Below are 24,030 nucleotides of genomic sequence, written 5' to 3'. Positions count from 1 at the left end.
GAACAAAAACAAGAAATAATGTCTCCCTCCAGAGCAAAGAGCAGGTTTGGTTAGAGCTTCGGAAGCTACACAATTCACCTACCTCACTCAGGGGAAAAGGGCAGGCAAGCTTACTGCCCAATATAAAAGATCTGAATTAACCAAGAGTGGGATTCCTCTCCTGTAATGCAACCTACCAGATGTGCGGATATCCATATGGCCCATATGCATCACCTCTTTTGGATGCAGTGTAAAGGAGGAACTGATACAAACATACAAATATTCTTGCTGCTTGCTGTGCTATCAATAATGAAGTCATTTGTTTCTGACCCATGAGCCTCATGGTTTCTGCCAGTATCCATGAAACTGCAGAAAGCTACTTGTTAGCCTGCAAGCAGAACAAAATCCCAGATCTTTCACAGTTCTTGACTTAGACATCATGCAGGTAACAGAGCCAGTAAGTGGTTTTAAGACAGGAAAAAAAGGGGCTGGGCACGGTGGCTCACGCCTGTAATCCCAGCACTTTGGGAGGCTGAGGCAGGTGGATCACGAGGTCAGGAGATTGAGACCATTCTGGCCAACATGGTGAAACACCGTCTCTACTAAAAATACAAAAAATTAGCCAGGCGTGGTGGTGTAAGCCTGTAGTCCCAGCTACTCAGGAGGCTGATGTAAGAGAATGGTGTGAACCCAGGAGGCAGAGCTTGCAGTGAGCTGAGATCACGCCACTGCACCCCACCCTGGGCAACAAAGCGAGACTCTGTCTCAAAAAAAAACAAAAAAACAAAAACAAAAAAAACAGAAAAAAAAATATTTCACTTACATGCACACACCACACCCCCACAATCCCCCCACCTTCCCCGCCACACACACACACACACACACAGCACAGGGCTTGAGTTTCCCCAAAATGATCTTGGGTAGAATAACAATTGCACCAAAGAGAAAACAAGTATAAATCTGTGGTACTTCTGAAACATCTAGATGGAAGTATTCTGAAGACAGATAGACCTGAGTTCAGTTAGATAGTAGATAGTACTCAGTAGATGATAGCTCTGAGTTCAAAATAAGGCTAAAGACAGTGTTGCAGTTATCTTTATTTCTACATTGATTTCTTTTGGGGGTCAAAAGCAAAAATTCTCCTTTAAGAGGGGAAAAAAATCCCTAACCCAAGATATAAAATGTCACTGAATATATACTATCTCTTCTATGTTTACTTGTTTATCACCCCCATCCTCCAAAAAAAGGCTAAGAGACTGACTCACCCCATCTCTAAAAAAAACAGATAAAAATAAAAATAAAGGCAATCTAAATGTACATAAATTTTCATCACATAATTAAATAATTTTATATCTTAAACCCTAGGATGAATGTTGTAAACATAAATAACTACACTTGACAGATAACTAAGTTAAAAGAATATCATATCTAAGCTTTATTATAAGCAGTTTTTACATGAGAACTCATCAGAAAATAAGGAAAAACTAAAACTGTATAACTGTTTTTCATTTTGAATTTGTTTTAAATCACAAGTAAGAAAAAAAAAAAAAAACTTTTCATGCAGCCTTTTTAATCTGAGACAGGGTCCCACTGTCACCCAGACTGGAGTGCAGTGGTGCCATCACGGCTCACTGCAGCCTCAAACACTTGGGCTCAAGTGATCTTGCCTCAGCCTCCCAAGTAGCTAGAACTATAGGTTTGCGCCATCATGCCTGGCTAATTTTTTTAAATTTTTTATAGAGATGGGGGTCTCATGTTGTTCAGGCTGGTCTGGAACTCCTGGGCTGAGGCAATCCTCCCACCTTGGCCTCCCAAAGTGCTGAGATTATAGGCATGAACCACTGCACCCAGTTCAGGGAGCTTTCTTTTTTTTTGTTGTTGTTGTTGTTTTTAGAGATGGAGTTTCGCCCTTGTTGCCCAGGCTGGAGTGCAATGGCATGATCTCGGTTCACTGCAACCTCTGCCTCCCGGGTTCAAGTGATTCTCCTGCCTCAGCCTCCCCAGTAGCTTGGATTACAGGCATGTGCCACCATGCCCAGCTAATTTTGTATTTTTAGTAGAGATGGGGTTTCTCCATGTTGGTCAGGCTGGTCTCGAACTCCCAACCTCAGGTGATCCACCTGCCTCAGCCTCCCTAAGTGCTAGGATTACAGGCATGAGCCACCATGCCCGGCCAGTTCAGGGAGCTTTCTAATGCCATTTTTAAAGTGCTCACAGCTCATTGACACACTATCCCATTCTATTAACATGTACTCATCTAAAGTTAATTTAAGAATGGGTAAATCAGCACTCTGCGAGGCCGAAGCAGGTGGATCACTTGAGGTCAGGAGTTTGAGACCAGGTTCACCAACATGGTGAAACCCCGCCTTTACTAAAAAATACAAAAATTAGCCGGATACGGTGGCAGGAGCCTGTAATCCCAGCTACTCAAGAAGTTGAGGCAGGAGAATCGCTTGAACCTGGGAGGCGAAGGTTGCAGTAAGCCAAGATTGCGTAAATAATTTCACAAACAGAAACATTACCAATATCCTAACTGCTTTAGACGCTCAACTCAACACAAGGCATTAAGTAAGCTACAGTAAAAATAATGATTATAAAGTGATAAAACAGGCTGGGCGTGGTGGCTCATGCCTGTAATCCCAGCACTTTGGGAGGCCGAAGTGGGCGGATCACAAAGTCAGGAGTTCGAGACCAGCCTGGCCAACATGGTGAAACCCCGTCTCTACTAAAAAAATACAAAAATTAGCAGGGCATGGTGGCATGAGCCTGTAATCCCAGCTACCCGGGAGGCTGAGAGGCAGGAGAATTGCTTGAACCCGGGAGGCAGAGGTTGCAGTGAACCGAGATGTCACCACTGCACTCCAGCCTGGGCGACAGAGCAAGACACCGTCCCCACCGCCCCCAAAAAAGAGATGGAATAATTGAGAAAAGCCCAAAATACCATGTTATCAACAAAAGCATAGACATCTCTATTCATCCCATTCCTCAAAACCCGATGTTCTATAAATGAAACAAGAAATTTTTTGAAAAAGGCTTTCTAGAGTATCATTTGGCTTTAATCCCATCTCCCTTTTAATTTTCTCTTAAGAAGAGGAGAGATCCTAGTGAATTACAATCTGTGAAACAAGTTAAAATACAATCTGGCAAGAGATAGTGCTAATATAGTAAAAACAAAAATCCACATGAACTACAGCAAAATTTTTAAAAAGTTGAATTTCACCAGGGACTTGGAATCCATCAGAAAACCATCAAAGGGAAATCCTAAACCTAAAAACTATAATAAAAATTAAGAACTCAAAAGATAGGCTTAATGGGAGGTTAGTGAAAACAGAACAGAGGATTCTTAAAATGGAAGACTGGTTACTAGAAAGCATCCAAATGAATACACAAAGTGAAAAAAAAAAAAAAAGAATGGAAACAGAATAGAGTGCAAAAGACATATGGAATGCAGTGGAAAGGCCTAAAAAAAAAAAGTATAATTGGAGTCCCCTTATGACAGAAGGGAATAAAAGCCATATCTTAAAAAATACTACCCGAGGCTGGGCGTGGTGGCTCACACCTGTAATCCGAGCATTTTGGAAGGCCAAGATGGGTGGATCACCTGAGGTCAGGAGTTCAAGACCAGCCTGGCCAACAGCCAAAACTCCATCTCTATTAAAAAATATGAAAATTAGCCAGGCATGGTGGTGTGCGCCTGTAATCCCAGCTACTCAGGAGGCAGAGGCAGGGTAAATTGCTTGAACCCGGGAGGCGGAGGTTGCAGTGAGCCAAGTTTGCGCCACTGCACTCCAGCCTGGGCAACAGAGCGAGACTCTGCCTCGAAAAAAAAAAAAAAACAACAACAACAAAAAAACTATCTGAGAATGTCCCAAAACTATTGAAAGAAATCAAAGGGATCAAGAATGGACTCAAAACTCTGAAATGTTGAAGGCAATAAAATTACTTCTAACTAAAGATAACAGTCTGTGACCACCATTTCCATTTAAGATTTATTCCAAAAGTCATTTATGCAAAATAACTTCTGCAATCAGTGACTAATATTAAAACAGGTACAAACAGGGCATTTCTGAGTCCTAAATATGAATTATCCTAGAAACAGAAACAGTAGATGTTATGGTACTACTTGTTTGCATACACACCTGTAAATGCTCACTCATTAAAAATGTCAACAATACATCTAAATGTTTTAGATTGTTCTGCTTTTCCTTTTCTTTAGTTGACCTGACAAATCCAACGCGAACTTCTTTCAAAATAAATTACTAAGATTAAGAAACCTATATACTTGAGAAAGAGTCAGTTTTCTTTGACAAAGAAGTAGTAATGAGTAGAACCACCTGAGAGAAAATAAGTTTGGACAGGAACAAACACATAAAAAGGGATTCTTTCTAAAAATATTCCCCCTTTGCATAGCAAAGTTTGGGAGGAGTATGAATTACATTTTCACCACATAACTACCTTGAAGATGATAACATTATTCTAGTTCCTTGATATTTTGTAAAAATAAAAAAAAAGAGAGACAAAATTTATATTTTTAAGAATTCTAAGCATGTATACAAATACTTCAACAAGTATAATTCATGAAGAATAAAATTATTTTAAAAACATCATTTTTGTTAATACTGTTTCATTTCAAAAAGTAAAAATCTATAATAAAGATATAGCTTATAAGTTATGAAAAAACTAAAATGTTTTAACATCATTTCCTTAAGTGAAAGAAGAAAGAAAAGGAGATAGGCAGGAGAAGGTAACCATATTTTTTTTCAGTTAAAAAAAAAAGAATAGGAATTCATGTTTTAAACATCTTAAAAAGCTTGACATACAGCATGGTTACGATAATTAATAATAATGTATTACATATTTGAAAATGCTAAGACAGATTTTAAATGTCCTCATCACACAAAAAGTGTCAAATATGTGAGGTGACAGATATGTCAGCTAGCTTTATGTTATCATTTTGTGTATACATATAGCAAAACATCACATCGTACACACAATTTTTGTCAATTAAAAAATGTGAACACAAACATTACATATAACTCCAAATAAAACAGGTTAATATTATGGTAATAAATTTACCTATAGAATACAATCTCTATCCCTAGGAAAAGAAGTTGCTTCTTCCATAAACAAATGCATTTTGAATAAATCATTTCCAATATCACGAAACTCTTGAACTAAAGAAATCCATGTTAGACTGGACTTCTTGAAAAACTCTAGAGAAAAGCAAAATTATATTGTGTTGCACATACTGCATTTTTCCATAATGTTTAAAATTATGGGAAATTATGGATGTTTAAAATTCCAGCTATGTTATACAGCTGGTAATTACATTTTGACAAATATTTAAAGAGTCTAACAACATCAAGGATTTCTTAAGGTTTCTTGCTCATTTTTTTGGGCTGTTTTAAAAATAATCTCCTCAAAAGATCTCTGATTCCCATAAACAGAATTAAACCCCCTTGTTTCTGATAAACCATTTGTTTACAGCATTACTAAAGCTCAGTATATAATTATGTTTACACCAGGAAGTTTACCTGTGCCTCACTTCTAGCCTTGAAAATGGAGAATTCTGACTTCCCACACAGTGCTGTGAAGGGAAATTAAGTAATTATGAAGATTATCTATTGTTCATTGAATACCTACTTCCCAGACACTGTATTAATAAGAGTTGACACACGTGTAAGTTGCTCTGTGTCATGCATTACAGGTATTAGTTAAGTAATCCCAATACTAATGCTATGAGGTAAATACTGCTGTGAGGGCCATTAAAAAACTGAGACAGAAAGGTTGAATGGCTTAAGATTCCACAACTAGTAAATAAAAGAGTTGGGATTTAAAAGCACATTTACTTGATTCCAGAGCCTATACTCATTCCATCATAAATAATTTTTAAAAATTTTGTAAGCCAAATACACCAATGTGCCAGAGTAAAGCTGAAATATCTACTACAGCCATCTTTTAATCAGTACTCTAGAAGAAAAATAAAGGTTCATTATTTATTACAGTTGAAAGGAAGCTGTACTGAAGGAATATTTAACAATGAAGAAATAATCAACAAAACTTGAAAAATATGAAAGCAAAAACCATTTGATAAATGTCCAAAATCAATAATGTCTTGAGTAATCTAGCTTATCACCTACATGATAAACTAGATTTCAGATTATGATCAACATTCAGCAGGAAGCTATTTTAGATTAATAAGATATCCTATAAATGCAGAAAGACACACAAGTTACCTTTGTCAGCTATTATAGAGATGTATAAGCTGCATGTGCTCTATGTAACTGCAGATTTGTATAAACTGTTAACATAGGGAGTGACATAAAAGCATGTATTTTTCCATCTTGCCATGATTTCCCAGTAAAAATTCCACACTAACACAGACAATATTCATTACATTCGTATAGTTTTGATTCAAACACAGAATAAGAGAAACAAGTGATTCTTTTTTTTTTGGAGGGGGACAGAGTTTCGCTCTTGTTGTCCAGGCTGGAGTGCAACTGTGCAATCTCGGCTCACTGCAACCTCCGCCTCCTGGGTTCAAGTGATTCTCCTGCCTCAGTGTCCCGAGTAGCTGGGATTACAGGCATGCGCCACCACGCCCAGCTAATTTTGTATTTTTAGTAGAGACGGGGTTTCTCCATGTTGGTCAGGTTGGTCTCCAACTCCCAACCTTAGGTGATCCACCCGCCTCGGCCTCCCAAAGTGCTGGGATTACAGGCGTAAGCCACCATACCCAGACCGAGAAACAAGTGATTCTTAAACTCACAGTTCAATTTACCACCTGACAAAAGCAAATTTTTGAAAAGAATTGTTTCCCAATCCTGAACCTGCATGCACTGGTATCATGAACATAATCCAACACAAGAAATAATAAGGAAAATTAATATGTCAATTCAAACTTATTTTCTGACAGCAAACTACCTAGAAATGTAAGCAGATTAAATGCTTTTAAACATGTGCCATTTTCCTAATATCACAGATCTAGAAATAGTAAAATAAAAAATAAAAATCTATAGTAATCGTAAGAAACAACAACCCAAAGAAAACCAATAAACCTTCATTGACTAGTACTCCTTGGGAAGGTTGCTTTGAATTTGGGAAAGGACTTTGATATTTAATATGCTTGGGTTCAAACGGCAACTTTTCACCGTGTTTGTTGTCTGTGAGCCTCAGTTTTCTCAGTCAAAACATGCGAAGGATCATACTTGCCTGGTGACTGAATATTTGCCTCTTCCCAAAATGCATATGTTGAAATCTAACCCCCAAAATGATGGTACCTGAAGGTGGATATCTAGGAGGTAATTAGGTCATGAAGGTGGAGCCCTCATGTATGGAATTAGTATCCTTGTAAGAAAGCCCCCAGACTGCTCCTTTGCCCCTTTCACTATGTGAGGACACAGTGAGAAGATGGCATTCTATAAAGAAGGAAGCAACCCTCACCAGATATCAAATATGACAGCACCTTGATCTTGGAGTTCACAACCTCCAGAACTGTAACAAACTTTTGTTTCTAAGGCACTCAGACTAAATTATGCTGTTATAACAGCCCAAGGGGACTAAGACACTTCCTCAAAATTAAATAAAACATATAAAGGATCTAGCATAGTACTTAGCACAAAGAAAATGTCAATAGATAGCAGTTTGGAGCATTATAATAATTATAATTATAAAAATTAATTAAATATTAATTTTTAGTCATTGTAAGTGTCAGCACTATAACTGGCATAAGGAAGATACCTTTTAAATCTTTTAAAGTTATAAATTAAACTAACGGGTGTGTGACACATAAATATTTGCTGAAAAGGGCAAGAACGTGATGTCTGGTAGAAGATTTTCAGAAGCTTCAAACAGCACAGGTCAACAGATGTATCCAGATTAACCGTCAGTTCCTTACTTAGCCTTACTTACAATATGGTTCAAAGTATCAAATTTCCTTAAATTTTGCCATGCAAACCACCAAGCGAATACTAAGATCAGAACTGCTCGTCTGAAGTCCTTCATAACTATGAGGCATGCTCAGAACAGTCAGCCTTTAATACACTCCTAATAGAGATTTTGTTGCTGTATTACTAGGAGATTGTTAAGACATTGGTAATTAGAGTACTTTACATTTTAGTCTTAACTGTTTTAGTTGTTCAAATGTAGTAATTGCTTAGCTTCTCAAATTCCTCAAGTAGTTATTTATTTTACATAGCTAAAATTTCCAGATAAGAATATGTTTATACTTTTTGGATATTTTTATAATTAAAAAAATTTAAGTAAAGCCTTCTAAAATAGACAAAATATTTTTAACAACATACTGTAAGATTCTGTGCTCAGATGCAGAAATGCTTGGCTCAGGAAATAGGCCAATACAAAGAAAATCCATATTTCTTTGGTTTCTTGAATCTATACCAAAAGTTCTCTTCATCTGTTTTTTTCTACCTACCCTCTTTCTTTGTGTATTCCCAGTCAACTCAGCTTTTGTTTGGGAAGAGGGTGCCACAGGATTCTATACAGCATTTGTCCTTGATAATATAGGATCATCATTTATATGCTCTAAGTATGGTTGTAGAAACACAGGATTTGGAACCTACTGACTTAGGTGCTTGCTTACGCAAAAAAAGACTGTTAAATTACCCTACAATAAAATAAGTGTGACTGAATGGCCTTCTGTGCAGAGAGTAACATGGAGACCTTTCTACAAATTAATTAATATATCATGGATGGCAGCAGTCTTTTTCAAAATGTGTTCTCACTGGCCTAAAATGTATGATGCTCATCACTGCTGCTATCCTTTGTTGGCCTTTAATTACTGCTGCTAACAGCTATATTAAAAAGAATATCTATCATTTCTGTATACTTGGCACACTGATAAAGTTTTGTGAGTCAAACCCACTTTTAAATTTATTGTGTTCAAAATCCATTAAATGTTTTTAGCACGGCTTAGCACTTCATTAATTCTTTTTGGAGTTCTTTGAGAGGTGAATTATTCCAAAGCTTACCAATGATTCTTTACCATGAAAATGATGATGCTTCTATGCAGGAGATAAAATTATGTAAGAGTCTCAGTTTAAATTTTACAAGTCTCAAATTTTAAAAGAAAATTTGTTCACACATGGCACTAAGTCGAACTCTGAATAACCAGTGGAGTGATCATAATCTCTAGCTTCTCTGAGTTTCTATTCCCTTATTCAAAAAACTATCTGTGTGCATCTTTGCTAGGCGCTGTGGTGGACATCTGAGGTAAGAGGATGAAGACATTTTCATTTCCTTGAAGATTTCATTCTTGTTGGCAGGTATGAATGAGGGAGCAAATTTCGATAATATATACATAAGTCCTTTTGAATTTGAATAAAATTGTGATTCTATGCTGTTATTATGTAGCATCTATGTGGAGCTACTTAATTCATTACTCTTAATAAAATATTCATATTTAGAAATGTATTATTGACACCTCCAATCAGGTACTTCTAAATAAAAGGCAGTGAGACTCAAACTTTTCCAATTTGCTATTTGTTGTAGGATGAAACAGTGGCTGTAATTAATGCTGAAGATTAGGTGACAATAATTCTTTGCATTCCTATTACCCATACGGCCTTTGCTCTTTATTTCCACAGATCATTGAAAGCTAGCTGGAGAGAAAAGCATAGTGAAAATGTTTTATGAACTGAGAAATATTCTTGGCTGACTTTCAAAGCTTCAGTAGGAAACAAAAACCATAAAACTGACATCCTAGGAAATCAAAAACAACTCTATAAAAAAGTTTAAATACAAATGCTTAATCACTAACATAATGAAATGATTTCATAAAACTTTATTATCTGCTAGACATAGGCAACACAATAGGGGAAAATGTTCAGCTAATATATAAGCCAGACATTCCCAAAGCATTAACTCTCTTTTCCCTTCAAAAGTCAAGCCCCCTTTCCAAATTATTCCTATTCAAAAGATATATAGGACCACAGATCAAAGGGATATTATGGTATCTTAAAACTGGGGTAGGCAAACTATAGGCAGAGACCAAATCTGACCAACCAATTGTTTTCTCATTTGATTATATATTTTCCATGCTGCTTTTGTACTATAGCAACAGAGATGAATAGCAGTAACAGAGACTACATTTACTAACTGGCCTGTTTCAGAAAAAAAAAAAAATGTGCTTACCCCTATCTTTAAGAAACTTCACTCCCATTATGGTAATTATTATACTGATTCCATTTTTCAGTACTAAAAATTTTCACAGAATACATGAATTTCCTAACTCCTCCAATAAAATAAAATGCTCTACCCAAATTATATACCAGCATCTTATATATTCATTTTTAATTTTAAAATATTTTTTCCTAGTATACATTTTAAATATCATAACAAGTCCCAAATGGTAGGCATGTAAATTTGTTCATTTTCTTTTCTCTCTCTTTTTTTTTTTGGGATGGAGTCTCGCCCCGTCGCCTGGGCTGGAGTACAGTGGTGCAATCTCGGCTCACTGCAACCTACACCTCCCGGGTTCAAGCGATTCCCCTGCCTCAGCCTCTCGAGTAGCTGGGACTATAGGTGCGCACCACCATGCAAAGCTAATTTTTTGTATTTTAGTAGAGATGGGGTTTCACCATGCTGGCCAGGATGGTCTGGATCTCCTGACCTCGTGATCCACCCGCCTCAGCCTCCCAAAGTGCTGGCATTACAGGTGTGAGTCACCGTGCCCAGCCTCATTTTCTTAAAATCTCACACACCCACAGTCAAAACTGGCTTGTAAGAAACCCCAAAAAAGAAGGCTAGCCAACATATACTGCTGAGTTAAAGCATTACTTATGATAATTTTCATGGTACATGTAAAATGTAAGCAAACTTTGATTTTAAAGGTGAGATAGCTACAGTAAGAAACCTATGTGTCCTACATATAACAAAGAATTCCCAGTTCCTAGTAAAATGCTGCAATAGGCCATCTCTCTAAGGAAACTCATCTCATGCCTTTGAAAAAGTATGCTATAGTACTTAGTTACAACTTACAGACAAAACACAAATAAAAAAAGTCATAGAACTCTCTCTCATACCACATAAAACTATATAAGAGAAAATCTGTTACACATTTTCCATTTCTTCTCTTGCTTTGTTTTCCTCAGCATTTCTGTTTACTGTTTACTATTTAAAATTTACCAATGTGAAACTATGTTATATGTGAGGCAATTAAGTATAAATTTGGAAAAACTGTTTACCAGAAAAATACCATTGATTTTAGTAACTTTCAAAATGGACATAAAAATAATGGTGGCTAAAAGTACCTAAGGTGTGACTACTACAGTTTCTTAAAACATAAAAAAAATTCTTCATAAATATTTAGATACATGAGAATTTTTACCCTGAAATAAATGTACTTTTTCTATCCTAAATCCTGATAATACATGAAACAGCAGTAGTATAGTTCAAAGAGCATTAAATCAGAAGACATGAGTTCTAGTCTTGCCTAGGCCACAAAAGAATTACATGTCTCTTCTCTTAAATTCTAGGAGTATCTGTTTCTTCTGAAAAATAAAACGTTGTACTAGATGACTTCTAAGAACTTTTCCATTTATAAAGTTTAATGATTTTATGAAATTTTAAAAACCACCATAAAAATCACATTAAAAAATTTATAACCCTTCTTGAAAAGTGTCATTTAGAGAAATGATGCCTACAAAAATTTCCTTTACAGTGCATAACATCATGAATTTATTGAATTTACCCCAAATCTGGATATGCTGCTGCTGCTTAAAAGAGGGTACCTCATTTCCTGATTATTATTTTAAAACGCAGACCTCTTTTCAGAATGCTGTAAGCCTGAGATCTTCATTTTCAATGAAAGCTGGCTTAGAACTTTTTTATTTTTTTCCCTAACCACTCTAAGCGGAAACCAATTCTGGACTATAAGTGCAGAAACAGCTATAGGAGAAAGCAGTTATTAATATAGATTCTCTAGTGCCACACAGAAGATGCCAGTCAGCTTTTAACTGAGCACTTAACCTTTTTCATTTTTAAAATATATTTAATCATGTTTTTATGTTCTAGTCATAAAACAATATCCCAATACATTATATAAAGCTTTAGTGTTACAAAACAGAATAAATCATTTCCCTATCTCCTAAACAACAAAATTTTCTCCTATATCTAGGATAATTTTTTTTCATATTTTAAATTTGTGAGGTCAGACTGTCTCCTGTAGTTGATTTCTCAGCACCATTTTCTCAGCATATTTCTTCAGTAAGTTACATAAAATAATGATGTGTCTTATAACTGATGGCATCTTAGAGTGACAAAATGCCATACTGTGTGTCAACTATAGAATATTTTTTCTAATTCCCAAATGTTTTATTTAATCAGTTTTCTTTTACTAGTGTATAAACTCTGTTGAGGTAGATTCATTTCAATCTCAATTACTATATTTCAACCTATATGGAAATCATTATTATTATAAGAATATCTTGCAAAAATTACTGTAAGAAGAAACATTGAACTTTTCTAGTAGTTATTAAATGCCAGGTATTATGTTAAGCACTACAAATGTATTTACTTCCAAAAACCTAGAATTTACTATTATTAACTCCACTTTACAGATGAAGAAACTAAGGCTTAGAGAGGTTAAGGAACCAGCCCTAGGTTCTGTTCACTGTTTTATCCCCAACGCAAAGCCTATTGGAGAATGTTCAATAAATGCTTACTGAATGAATGAATGCTTTCAAAGGAGACTTACAACCGCTCAGTTAGATGAACAGAATCATTATAATGTAAGTCAAAGAGAAAATGCAAGATAAACAAGCTTGAAAGGTTAGTTAACTACCTACACCTGGAATCCTGGGCTATGTGGTACGGTAGTTGAACAAAAAAGTGGCTCAAGGTATCTCCTCTATAGTCAATATATCTGAATTCAAATACAAGCTCTGTTATTAGTGATGCATGCCCTTGAGTAGGTACTTAGGTGTCTACAGCCCCGTTTTCTCACCTGTAAAAGGAAGATGAGAATAGCACGTAAACACAATGATTAGGAGTTAATACACTAAGTGGGGTCCAAACAAAAGGAGTCACATTACTTGGAAGTTAAGTAAAAAAGATGAGCCTCTCTAGCTAATGACCCTAAGTTTCAGGAATATGTTCCTAGTTCCAAATCTGTTCTAGTCCTACTTGAAGTTTGGCACTACCAAGCAATCACTGTCAGCTAAGGAGTATGATTCAGGATCTTAGGATCCTATGAAATGTCCTGGACAACGGAAGTTGTTATGGGAAATCTACAGGTTAGTCAGTACTCATTTCCTCAGTCAGAGGAGACTGGGCCAACCCTACATGTCTGCACTTTTGATGACAGGATTGCTGCCTAAGACAAGGTTGACTAATAATTTACTGCCCAGTTTGCTCTACTCGCCACATCATAACCTTGAAAAAGGTAAAAATGTAAGCTAGTCAAGAGGTAAGACAAAGTACTAGAGTCAACTGCCAATTGTATAATATCCTACTTTGCATTAATGCAGGGACCTTTCTGTGAGTTTTTCTTTACTGTAAAGCAATTTAAGTAGTTTCTAGTACGTAATAAGCACTAAAGGAATGTTATCTAATATTATTATTAGCCCAGTATAATTCAACTCCCCTTCCTCCCTCAATGTCTCACTCCCTATCATATTATCCATTTTCCAAAGAGCTATGTTATCCTTAATAGCATTTTTAATTTTCCCAAATGTAGTAAAACACTTTGAAAAAAGAATCATGCAGCATTTCCTCTTACAATATAAAATATGACAAAAATTCTTCTTCAAAGGTGCCGTAATTTAAATGAACATACAGAAGAAGAGAAGTAAATATCAGGCTTATTTATTCTTCAAGTCCCAAAGAATCTATTAAACAGCGCAAAGAAGAGATAAAATATTGGTTATAATTAGATACTTTTATAAGCATGAAATATACGATTTTTTTTGAAATACAAAGACTTCAATGGCTAATAAGCAAATAGTATATCTATGCTCTGCTTACAATGTGCTGGCTGCAATCCTCTGTTTCATGGCTAATTACGACGTCTTATCTTTTCAGTAATTTTAAGTAGTCAAAATAATTTGATTTAGCACGAGCAAGACAGTAAAGACTAGCAAATATCATAATTCTTTGCTCAATTGCTAAACATCCTGAATTTGGAAACTAAATTCTTGAAACCTTCTTCTTCTTTTTTTTTTTTTTGAGACAGAGTCTCACTCTGTCACCCAGGCTGGAGTGCAGTGGCATGATCTCAGCTCACTGCAAGCTCCGCCTCCTGAGTTCATGTCATTCTCCTGCCTTAGCCTCCCAAGTAGCTGGGACTACAGGCGTCTGCCATCATACCCAGCTAATTTTTTGTATTTTTAGTAGAGACAGGGTTTCACCATCTTAGTCAGGATGATCTTGATCTCCTGACCTCGTGATCCACCCATCTCGGCCTCCCAAAGTGCTGGGATTACAGGTGTGAGCCACCGTGCCCAGCCCAGAAACATTCTTCTTTATGCATTGTTACTTTGGGACTAATTATACGATTTGATCTGAATGTTACCATAGAAAACAGATGATAGCTTTGGACAAATTAAATCAGTGACTGTTTACAGCCTAATATTACATAGAAATGCCTCCTAGTTTATGAAATTTTTCTCTGTTTTCCTATTCCATGAGTAGTTTAACAATGCATAAAATTAGTTTAGTATCTTGGGAATTTTATACTTCTGGTATATCTATCAATAGTTGTCTTTCAGTTTCCATTGTGTTCAATTCAAATTGCCAAATAACAAAAAAATGAACAAAATACCTTTTGTTTTAGATTTCAAGTAATAGCAAACTAATTAGATAAAACAATCACTTATAGGCAATACTGATCCATCATATAATTAGGAAAAAAAGACGAAAACCTGAAAACAGAATGTCATTTTATGAGAGTTTTATGGTTACAAAAAACAAACTACATAAGATTCAGTGCAAATAAGAGTACAACCAAAACTCTTTAATTGGGACCCATCAGCACTCTATTTCCTTGAATGGAACTTCATCTTTGCTATCTGAAATGCCAACTAACTTGATAAATTATGACCAGAAATGTTTCTGTACAAAAGAAATTGCATAGAATTTATTTCTACAGTCATGTGCCACATAATGAAGTTTGGGTCAATGGCAATCACATATATGAAGCTGGTACCGTAAGATCATAGTACTGTATTTTTACTCTAACTTTTGTATGTTTATATAAACAAATCTAAGCATTTTGTTACCACTGCCTACAATGGTATTCAGTACAATAACATGCTGTATAAGTTAGTAGCCTAGGACCAGGCTACCTGGTATAGGTAATATAGCCTATTGCTATACCATATGGCTTATTGCTATATATATATCTTACATAGTAAGAGCTCAATAATTGATAGGTATGATTAAGTAACAGTAACAACATTGACTATTTTAACAGAAATACTGGCCATTATTATCAGAAAAGAATGATAGTTTTTTTAAAAATCTTTATTTCATAAAAATAAAGGCTGGTAATATGATGTTTGAAAACAAAATCAAAGTACTGCAGATGATTGTTATACTATCTAGCAATAGGCCATATGGTATATAGTGTAGAAGGCTACACCATCCAGGTTTATAAGTAAGTACACTCTGTGATGTTTACACAACAATGAAATTGACTAATGACTGAATTTCTCAGTATGTAAACTGCCTCCCTTCATTAAGTAACACATGACGAGCCATTGAGAGAGGGAGGTATACACTAAACACATGTGTTCTCTGAAAAGTTCAATTTGATGAAGACTACCAGAGGAAATGATATCTAGAAGCTGCAAATCATTAGCATCTCTTATGTATCTGGTAATTCCTACTGAGCTAAACTCCTATGAAAGCAAGGTATTTCTACAAAGTGCCTTGTCTGGTTTCTCACATCACTCTATTTCAGAGACATTTTATGAGAACTTTGCTACATATTCTACCTCCCATCTGGTTCATATTGAACAGGCTATCCCTCCCACCTGTTACTTCTTAGGGTCCAAAACCAGATGTCTCTGATGTCACATAACTGTGGAAGGTCACACTACTTCAGCAAAATTCTCTGGCTTTTCTTCTCTTGTAGTTAGGTAAACTTGAGTTTTGTAACACTCTGTGCCATCTTAAAACGTAAGTAATAAAAGGGCTTGAGTGCTTCACTTCATAAAGCAAAAAGACTGGTAAGTATTTATGGAATACCAAAGGTGAGGGGGGTGGAAAGCAGGGCAGCTGGTATGGTTTGACTGTGTCTCCAACCAAGTCTCACCTTGAATTGTAATAATCCCCATGTGTCAAGGGCAGGGCCAGGTGGAGGTAATCGAATCATGGAGGTGGTTTCCCCCACTGTTCTTGTGGTAGTGAATAAGTATCACAAGATCTAATGGTTTTATAAAGGGGAGTTGCCCTGCACAAGCTCTCTTGCCTGCCACCACATAAGACATGCCTTTGTTCCTCCTTCACCTTCCTCCATGATTGTGAGGCCTCCCCAGTGATGTGGAACTATGAGTTCATTAAACCTCTTTTTCTTTATAAATTATCCAGTCTTGGGTATTTCTTCAAAGTAGTATAAAAATGGACTAATCCAGTAAACTGGTAACGGTAGAGTGGGGTGCTGCCGTAAAGATGCCTGAAAATGTGGAAGCAACTTTAGAACTGAGTAACAGGTGAAGGTTGGTACAGTTTGGAGGGCTCAGAAGAAAACAGGAAAATGTGGGAAAGTTTGGAACTTCCTAGAGACTTGGAAGGCTCAGAAGACAGGAAGACGTGGGAAAATTTGGAACTTCCTAGAGATGTGTTAAGTGGCTTTGACCAAAATGCTGACAGCAATATGGAACAATAAAATCCAGGCTGAGGTGGTCTCAGATGAAAATGAGGAACCTGTTGGGAACTGGAGTAAATGTTACTCTTGCTATACAAAGAGACTGGTGGCATTTTGTCCCTGCCCTAGAGATCTGTGGAACTTTGAACATGAGAGAGATTATTTGGGATATCTGGTGGAAGAAATTTCTAAGCAGCAAAGCAGTCAAGATGTGACAGGGCATAAAAGTTTGGAATTTTGCAGCTTGAAGATACAGTAGAAAAGAAAAACTCATTTCCTGGGGAGAAATTCAAGCCAGCTGCAGAAATTAGCCTAAGTAACAAGGAACCAAATGCTAATGCCAAGACAATGGGGAAAATGTCTCCAGGGAAGATCAGAGACCTTCCCTGCAGCCCCTCCTATCACAGGCCTGCAAACCTAGGAGGGAAAAATGGTTTTCTGGGCCAGGTCCAGGCCCCCCCTGCCACTGCTGAGTGCATTCTCAGGACTTGGTGCCCTGCATCCCAGCCACTCCAGGCATGGCTAAAAGGGGCCAAGGTACAGCTTGGGCTGTGGCTTCAGAGGGTGCAATTCCCAAGCCTTGGCAGCTTCCACGTGGAGTTGAGCCTGCGGTTGCGCAGAAGTCAATAATTGAGGTTTGGGAACTTCCGCCTAGATTTCAGAAGATGTTGGAAATCCCTGGATGTTCAGGCAGAGGTGTGCTGCAGTGGCAGGGCCCTCATGAGAACCTCTGCTAGGGCAGTGTGAAAGGAAAATGTGGGGTTGGAGCTGCCACACAGAGTGCCCACTGGGGCACCACCTAGTGGAGCTGTGAGAAGGGGGCCACCATCCTCCACACTCTAGAATGGTAGGTCTACTGACAGCTTGCACCATGTGCCTGTGGCACCGTGTTGCTGCAGATACTCAACACCAGCCCGTGAAAGCAGCCAGAGGGAGGCTGTACCCTGCAAAGCTACAGAGGCAGAGCTGCCCAAGACCGTGGGAACCCTTCTCTTGCATCAGTGTGACCTGGATGTGAGGCATAAGGAGATCATTTTGAAGCTTTGAGATTTGACTGCCCTGCTGGATTTTGGACTTGCATGGGGCCTTTAGCCCTTTCATTTTGACCCATTTCTCCCATCTGGAATGGGTGTATTTATCCAATGCCTGTACCCCCATAATACCTAGGAAGTAAAAAATTTGCTTTTGATTTTATAGGCTCATAGGTGGAAGGGACTTGACTTGTCTCAGATGAGACTTTGGTCTGTGGACTTTTGAGTTAATGCTGAAATGAGTTAAGACTTTGAGGGACTGTTGAGAAGGCATGAATGATTTTGAAACGTGAAGACATGAGATTTGGAGGGGCCAGGGGCGGAATGATATGGTTTGGCTGTGTCTCCGCCCAAATCTCATCTTGAATTGTAGCTCCCATAATTCCCACATGTTGTGGGAGGGACCCAGTGGGAGATTAACTGAATCATGGGGGTGGTTTCCCCCATACTGTTTTCGTGGTAGTGAATTAGTCTCACGAGATCTGATTTTTTGTTTCGTTTTGTTTTTTGAGATGGAGTTTCGCTCTTGTTGCCCAGGGTGGAGTGCGATGGCGCAGTCTCAGCTCACAGCAATCTCCACCTTCTGGGCTCAAGCAATTCTCCTGCCTCAGCCTCCCAAGTAGCTGGAATTACAGGCAACCACCACCACGCCCAGCTAATTTCTATATTTTTAGTAGAGACAGGGTTTCACCATGTGGGCCAGGCTAGTCTCAAACTCCTGACCTCAAATGATTCACCCACCTCGGCCTGCCAAAGTGCTGGGATTACAGGCGTGAGCCATGGCACCCAGCCCAATCTGATGGTTTTATAAGGGGTTTCCCCTTTCACTTGGCTCTCATTCTCTCTTGCCTGTCACCACCTAAGAGATGTCTTTCGCCTTCCACCATGATTGTGAGGTTCCTAGCCACATGGAACTGTGAGTCCATTAAACCTCTTTTTCTTTATAAATTACCCAGTCTCGAGTATGTCTTTATCAGCAACACGAAAATGGACTAATATAGCAGTCTACCTCCTAATGATAGGTTCCTAATGACAATTTATACTCTCATCATATGAGGCAGCTCTAATTAAGAAGGATGACAACAGCAACGTTTCACATCACACTTACTACTGACACTTGTAAGTTGTCTTCACCCTTCACTGTAATTACCACCAGCAAAAATTTTATAATCAATATACACACCAAGAAGCTATGCACAAAGTACATGAATTTACATTACCCAACATGAACCACTTGTAGTACATAATTAAAGGACCGCTATATATTTGTAGAGGAAAAAAACATACTTATGAACAGTTCTGATGTGTGTGTGTGTGTGTGTGTGTGTGTGTGTGTGTATATATATTTGTTTGAAATGACATCATAGATAATCCTCTTTACTGACTGAGATTTTGGAGCAAAACTATTAATACTAATTTATATCCTATTTAATTTTACTTTAGGAAACATTTATTCCAGAGAATTTTAAAATCTGTATAATGTATTTTATAATTTTGTTCTACTACAAGAAGTAACTATGATTAATCCAGTTTTGTTTACAGTTTTAATTATATGTTTACAATAACCCTAATTTTGATAGACAATACTAAGAAGTATGTGTTGATATAAACTATAAAAATTAACTCAAATGCCCAGACAGATATCAGTGGTTTTTATCCAATATAGATAAAAGTACTATACAGTGATTACATGAAATAATTTAATGGGTATAAGAGGAAAACATTACATAAACTGAAAACTATTTTAGGCCAAATGTATTAATAGATAAAAGTTGTATACAAAATGCTATTTATACCATAATTGCTATTATTATGTAACATCATATTATTACGCAATAGCAGTGCTATTAAATACTTCTTACCTGCCCCTTTCAATTGCTAAGGCATCCAGTTCATCAAAGAAAATAATGGAAGGCGCCACTGCTCTTGCTTTTCGGAAGGTCTGGTGGAAAGAGTGCCACATTAGCTAAAGATGAGAAAACACTAGAAAATTCTGTAGTTGATTTGTTTTAAAACTATATTTAGAACCAAACCTATTAGGTACAAGTCAACAAGCCCAGTCACTTTGTATAGACCTTATAATAGATGTTTAGAACTTTATAATGGATGTAAAAGTATCCCCTTCAATAGTGCTTAAAGAGACAAGACTACCAATACATATTCACATAGGTGTGAAGGAGGCAATTCAGTTAAGCAATCAGAAAATTTCAGTTAAAATCCCAGCTGCACTACTAGTAACTGTGTGACTTTCAGCAGTTAACTTCACTTCTGTAAGCCTCGATTTCTACATCTATAAAATGGAGATAATAAATACCTACCTCAGAAAGTTATTTTAATAATTGAATTTAAAAAAGAACACAAAGCATTTGGCACAATGCCTGCAACAGTCAGAGCTCAATAAATGATAGGTATTATTAACTATTAGTAATAGCATTAACTATTTTAACAGAAATGCTGGCTATTATTATCAGAAAAAATGATAGTTTTAAAAGGGCTGGTAATATGATGTTTAAAAACAAAACTGAAGTACTGCAGATGATCAAAACTGCATTTTTAAATAATAAAATAATATTCAGCTGAAGAAAAAAAAATACCACTAAGATCTGACTTCGGAAATGCCAGTCTTACCTAAAACAAAAGGGAAGCCGCACAGGACAGAAGTGTGATTCTCCTGTGCTGAGTGCCACTAAATGCACAATTTCTTACCTCTCTAACTGCTCTTTCAGATTCACCAACATATTTATTCATTAATTCAGGCCCCTGCATGAAAAGAAAACAACTGTTCAGTGTCTTTATAAATGCAATCATGTGTATTTCTTCCAATGAAGTAGAAAAAATATACACAAAAGAGAAAAGAAATAAAATCTGCTTATTAATCCCTTTAGCATGCTTATTTTCTCTGTTTGTTATTTGTGCCTGAAAAGTTAAAGCCATTCTACATTCCAAAAACCACACATCAATACAAAGGAAAGGCTGTGACTAATCATAATGTTTTAACAACTTATTCATCATCTGTCTATAACTCTACCTACATTTTTACACTATATCAGATGTGGTGCTAGGCACAGAAGATGGAACAGCCATTTCCCAGGCCTAACCACTGGCTAGTTCTAAGCAGGTCTACTTACTAGATCCGAAGATGCACATTTTTTGACATTAATATTTCTGAACTTTAATATTTTTCTTATTTCTCAAGTACCTAGAATATCAAATATTGTAAGAAACACAGCAGACTTTCTTTTTTTACCACATACATATCTACTCTCTTAAGATAAACGGCCACCACAAGAAGTTATGAATTAAATTGTCCCATAATGATAGATGACCTCAGCTGTGGGGATGTTTCTCCGAGCATCTGGCTATTCTGACACAGTTCCTCATACATCCCGAAGAACAAGAGACGTGTGTGTCTCTCTCTCTCCCTCTCTGTGTGTGTGCATGAGCATGCATGCACACACAAACACATACACACACCCCTTACTTTGAACAAGACTCATATTCTATTCCATGCAGATCACGGGTCCAGCCAATTCCGAGGATGTAATAAGACACTGACTTAAGTATTTCCTAAACAATTTATATTAATTTTTAAAAATCTGACTGACTGAAACACATAGGCAAACCCTAGCAGAATGTTAACTAATCCCAAAGTGGTATGGGCAGTATTTGGCTTCATATAAAACACCATATTACAAGGAAAATTAGCATACAGTATGACAACTACTATGATAGAGCAATGCACAGGTACCATCAAAACATACAGAAGAAACTCCTTAGAGTCAAGAAATGTTCCTAGAGAAAGCAACATTTCAGGTGAGTCTTCAGTTGATTTATTCCACACCCTCAAAAATATGAAATACATCAAGACCCAGGAAGAAATCAAAAAGGTCTCTGATGAGCCAAAATAGATGTTACTATATGAACTTTGTTGTAGAAGAGCTCTTAAGGTCTTTACGCTGAGGTCACTGACTTTTAAATTACATACAATGAATACACTTGAACAGAACTGATATAAGAATTTACTACACATGAAGCATAGGGTGCAGGGAGATTGTGGCAATCAATAAAGCTACTTAAAGTGGGAGGCAGGGGTTCAGATTTTATTGTGTAAGCAATAGGAAGGGTTTTATGAAAGTTAAGTGATAACAGAGATATTAATGAAAGGTGATTCTGGCCACAGTATAAAAGATGTTTAGGAGGAACATTAAGAGTCCAAAAGTTACAGTTTATAACTGTTCTGAGAGAACAATTATAAAACGCTTAGAATAGTAAAGGGGAAAAATAATGAGGAACAAGTTTAAGGCAAAGGAGTGCAATGGAAATGAGAAGATAGACACAAAAACAATTAAAAATATAAAATTAATGTGTTGTGGATAGCAAAATGTGAAGATGAGAGAGAGTGGGGTGTAGAATAATTAAAATTTGACTTAACATTACTAATTTTTTTTTGAGATGGAGTCTTGCACTGTCGCCCAGGCTGGAGTGCAGTGGCGCTATCTCGGCTCACTGCAAGCTCCGCCTCCCGGGTTCACACCATTCTCCTGCCTCAGCCTTCCGAGTAGCTGGGACTACAGGTGCCCGCCACCACACCTGGCTAATTTTTTGTACTTTTAGTAGAGACAGGGTTTCACTGTGTTAGCCAGGATGGTCTCGATCTCCTGACCTCGTCATCCGCCTGCCTCAGCCTCCCAAAGTAACATTACTATTTTTGATGTTCATGGTAATGACTTAATTCATAAAAAAAAAGGATGCTCAATATATTCTGTGTAGCAATTTCTCTTAAGTATGTAGTTCATAGAGTGACACCACTAAGATGGCAAAATGGAAGGTAACCTGCTCATATATGCCCACAATAAAAAGAATTATCCATCCATCCACAATTGTGAAACCCTAAGACACAGGAGGGTCACTTTGAGAGGGTACACTAACACCCAAGTGGCTGATCTGCTCCACTGAGCTTGCTTTTGCATTCAAGCCCAGAAGTAGCCCTGTCTCTCAAAGGGCTTGACTATAGCCCCATTTGACCTTGAGCCTGCAACTAAAATCATCTGCCAAAGGGTTCAGAGAAATCATGCACACTAATGCCTTGGCAGAAAAGCTCATCAGCCCACTGATAACTGGTCTCAGTAGTGAACCTGGAAGTTGAACTGTGGCAATGCTCCAGGCCTCCCTAGCTGAGATCCCAGCTTATAGTTGCTTACACAAGAACCCAGGGGGAGATTCACACAAATCTCATGGCCTGGGACTCTGATCCTCCCTGACATGCTCACCAGCCTCTATCCCACAACATATCCTGAGGAGACCCAGTCTAAGCCCCGCCCAGTGCAGTAGAGGAACTATCCTATCTGTGCTGAGACCTGCTGGGAGATGCATGCCACTCTGAGCTAACAAGACAAGCTTTCCAAATCCGTCCCTACAGAGGAGTCCAAGGGGGCCCAGTCTTAGCTCCAGCCCCTCCTGCTGCAGTCTGGGAGCTATCCCATCTATGTACAGACCTGCTGAGAGACACATGCCCATCTGAGCCAATGTGACAAGAACACCAACCTCCATCCCATAGCAGATTCCAAGGGAGCCCAGTCTCAGTACCAGACCCCCCTGTTACAGTCAAGCACTTTTGCAGGGACCAGCTGAGTGATGCATGCTGATCTGAGCAAATAAGTTGGGGCCAGCCTCCTTCACACAGCAGATCCCAAAGCAGCCCAGTCTCAACTCTAGGCCGTTTTACTGCAGTTAGAAGCCTATCCTGCCTGTGTAGAAATATGCTGAAAGGCACACTCATCTGGGTGATTGGGACAGTCTTCTGGACTCAGATCCCTGGCCAGCATTTCCACACAGCCGGAGTATCTGCCTTGGGTCTACCCCAGGTCCATCTGGGCCAGAAAGCCATATCAACCAAAGAGACCCTGTGAGATTTGTGGCAAGCCTGGGCTCAGAGAGTCTCTGTGATGGTAAATATTAATTGTCAACTTGATTGGACTGATGCAAAATATTATTTCTGGTTGTGTCTGTGAGGATGTTGCTGGAGGAGATTAACACTTGGTCAGTGGACTGGGCAACAAAGCCCCACCCTCAATGTAGGTGGGTACCATCCAACCTGCTGCCAGTGTGGCTAGAAAAAGCAGGCAGAAGAAGATGAAATAAGCTGGCTTGCTGAGTCTTCTGGCTTTCTTCTGTGCTGGATGCTTCTTGCCCTTGAAT

The 24,030-nt window shown here is 37.8% G+C and overlaps 1 protein-coding gene across 3 annotated transcripts in view; it reads right to left on the bottom strand.

Annotated features, from left to right (window-relative positions):
* AFG2A (AFG2 AAA ATPase homolog A) overlaps window positions 1–24,030 on the bottom strand; it is a 409,766-nt gene that overhangs the window by 258,963 nt on the left and 126,773 nt on the right. For all 3 annotated transcript variants that reach the window (XM_054484980.2, XM_054484981.2, XM_054484979.2), the window contains exons 12-13: window positions 20,539–20,592; window positions 19,695–19,774 (exon numbers count right to left, since the gene is read on the bottom strand). In XM_054484980.2, coding sequence (XP_054340955.1) covers window positions 19,695–19,774; window positions 20,539–20,592 — 134 coding nt within the window. The remainder of the gene's footprint in view (window positions 1–19,694; window positions 19,775–20,538; window positions 20,593–24,030) is intronic.

This window comes from Pongo pygmaeus, chromosome 3 (assembly GCF_028885625.2).
Source record: "Pongo pygmaeus isolate AG05252 chromosome 3, NHGRI_mPonPyg2-v2.0_pri, whole genome shotgun sequence".
NCBI classification, from domain to species: Eukaryota; Metazoa; Chordata; class Mammalia; order Primates; family Hominidae; genus Pongo; species Pongo pygmaeus.
This window is presented reverse-complemented; position numbering and strand designations above follow the sequence as displayed.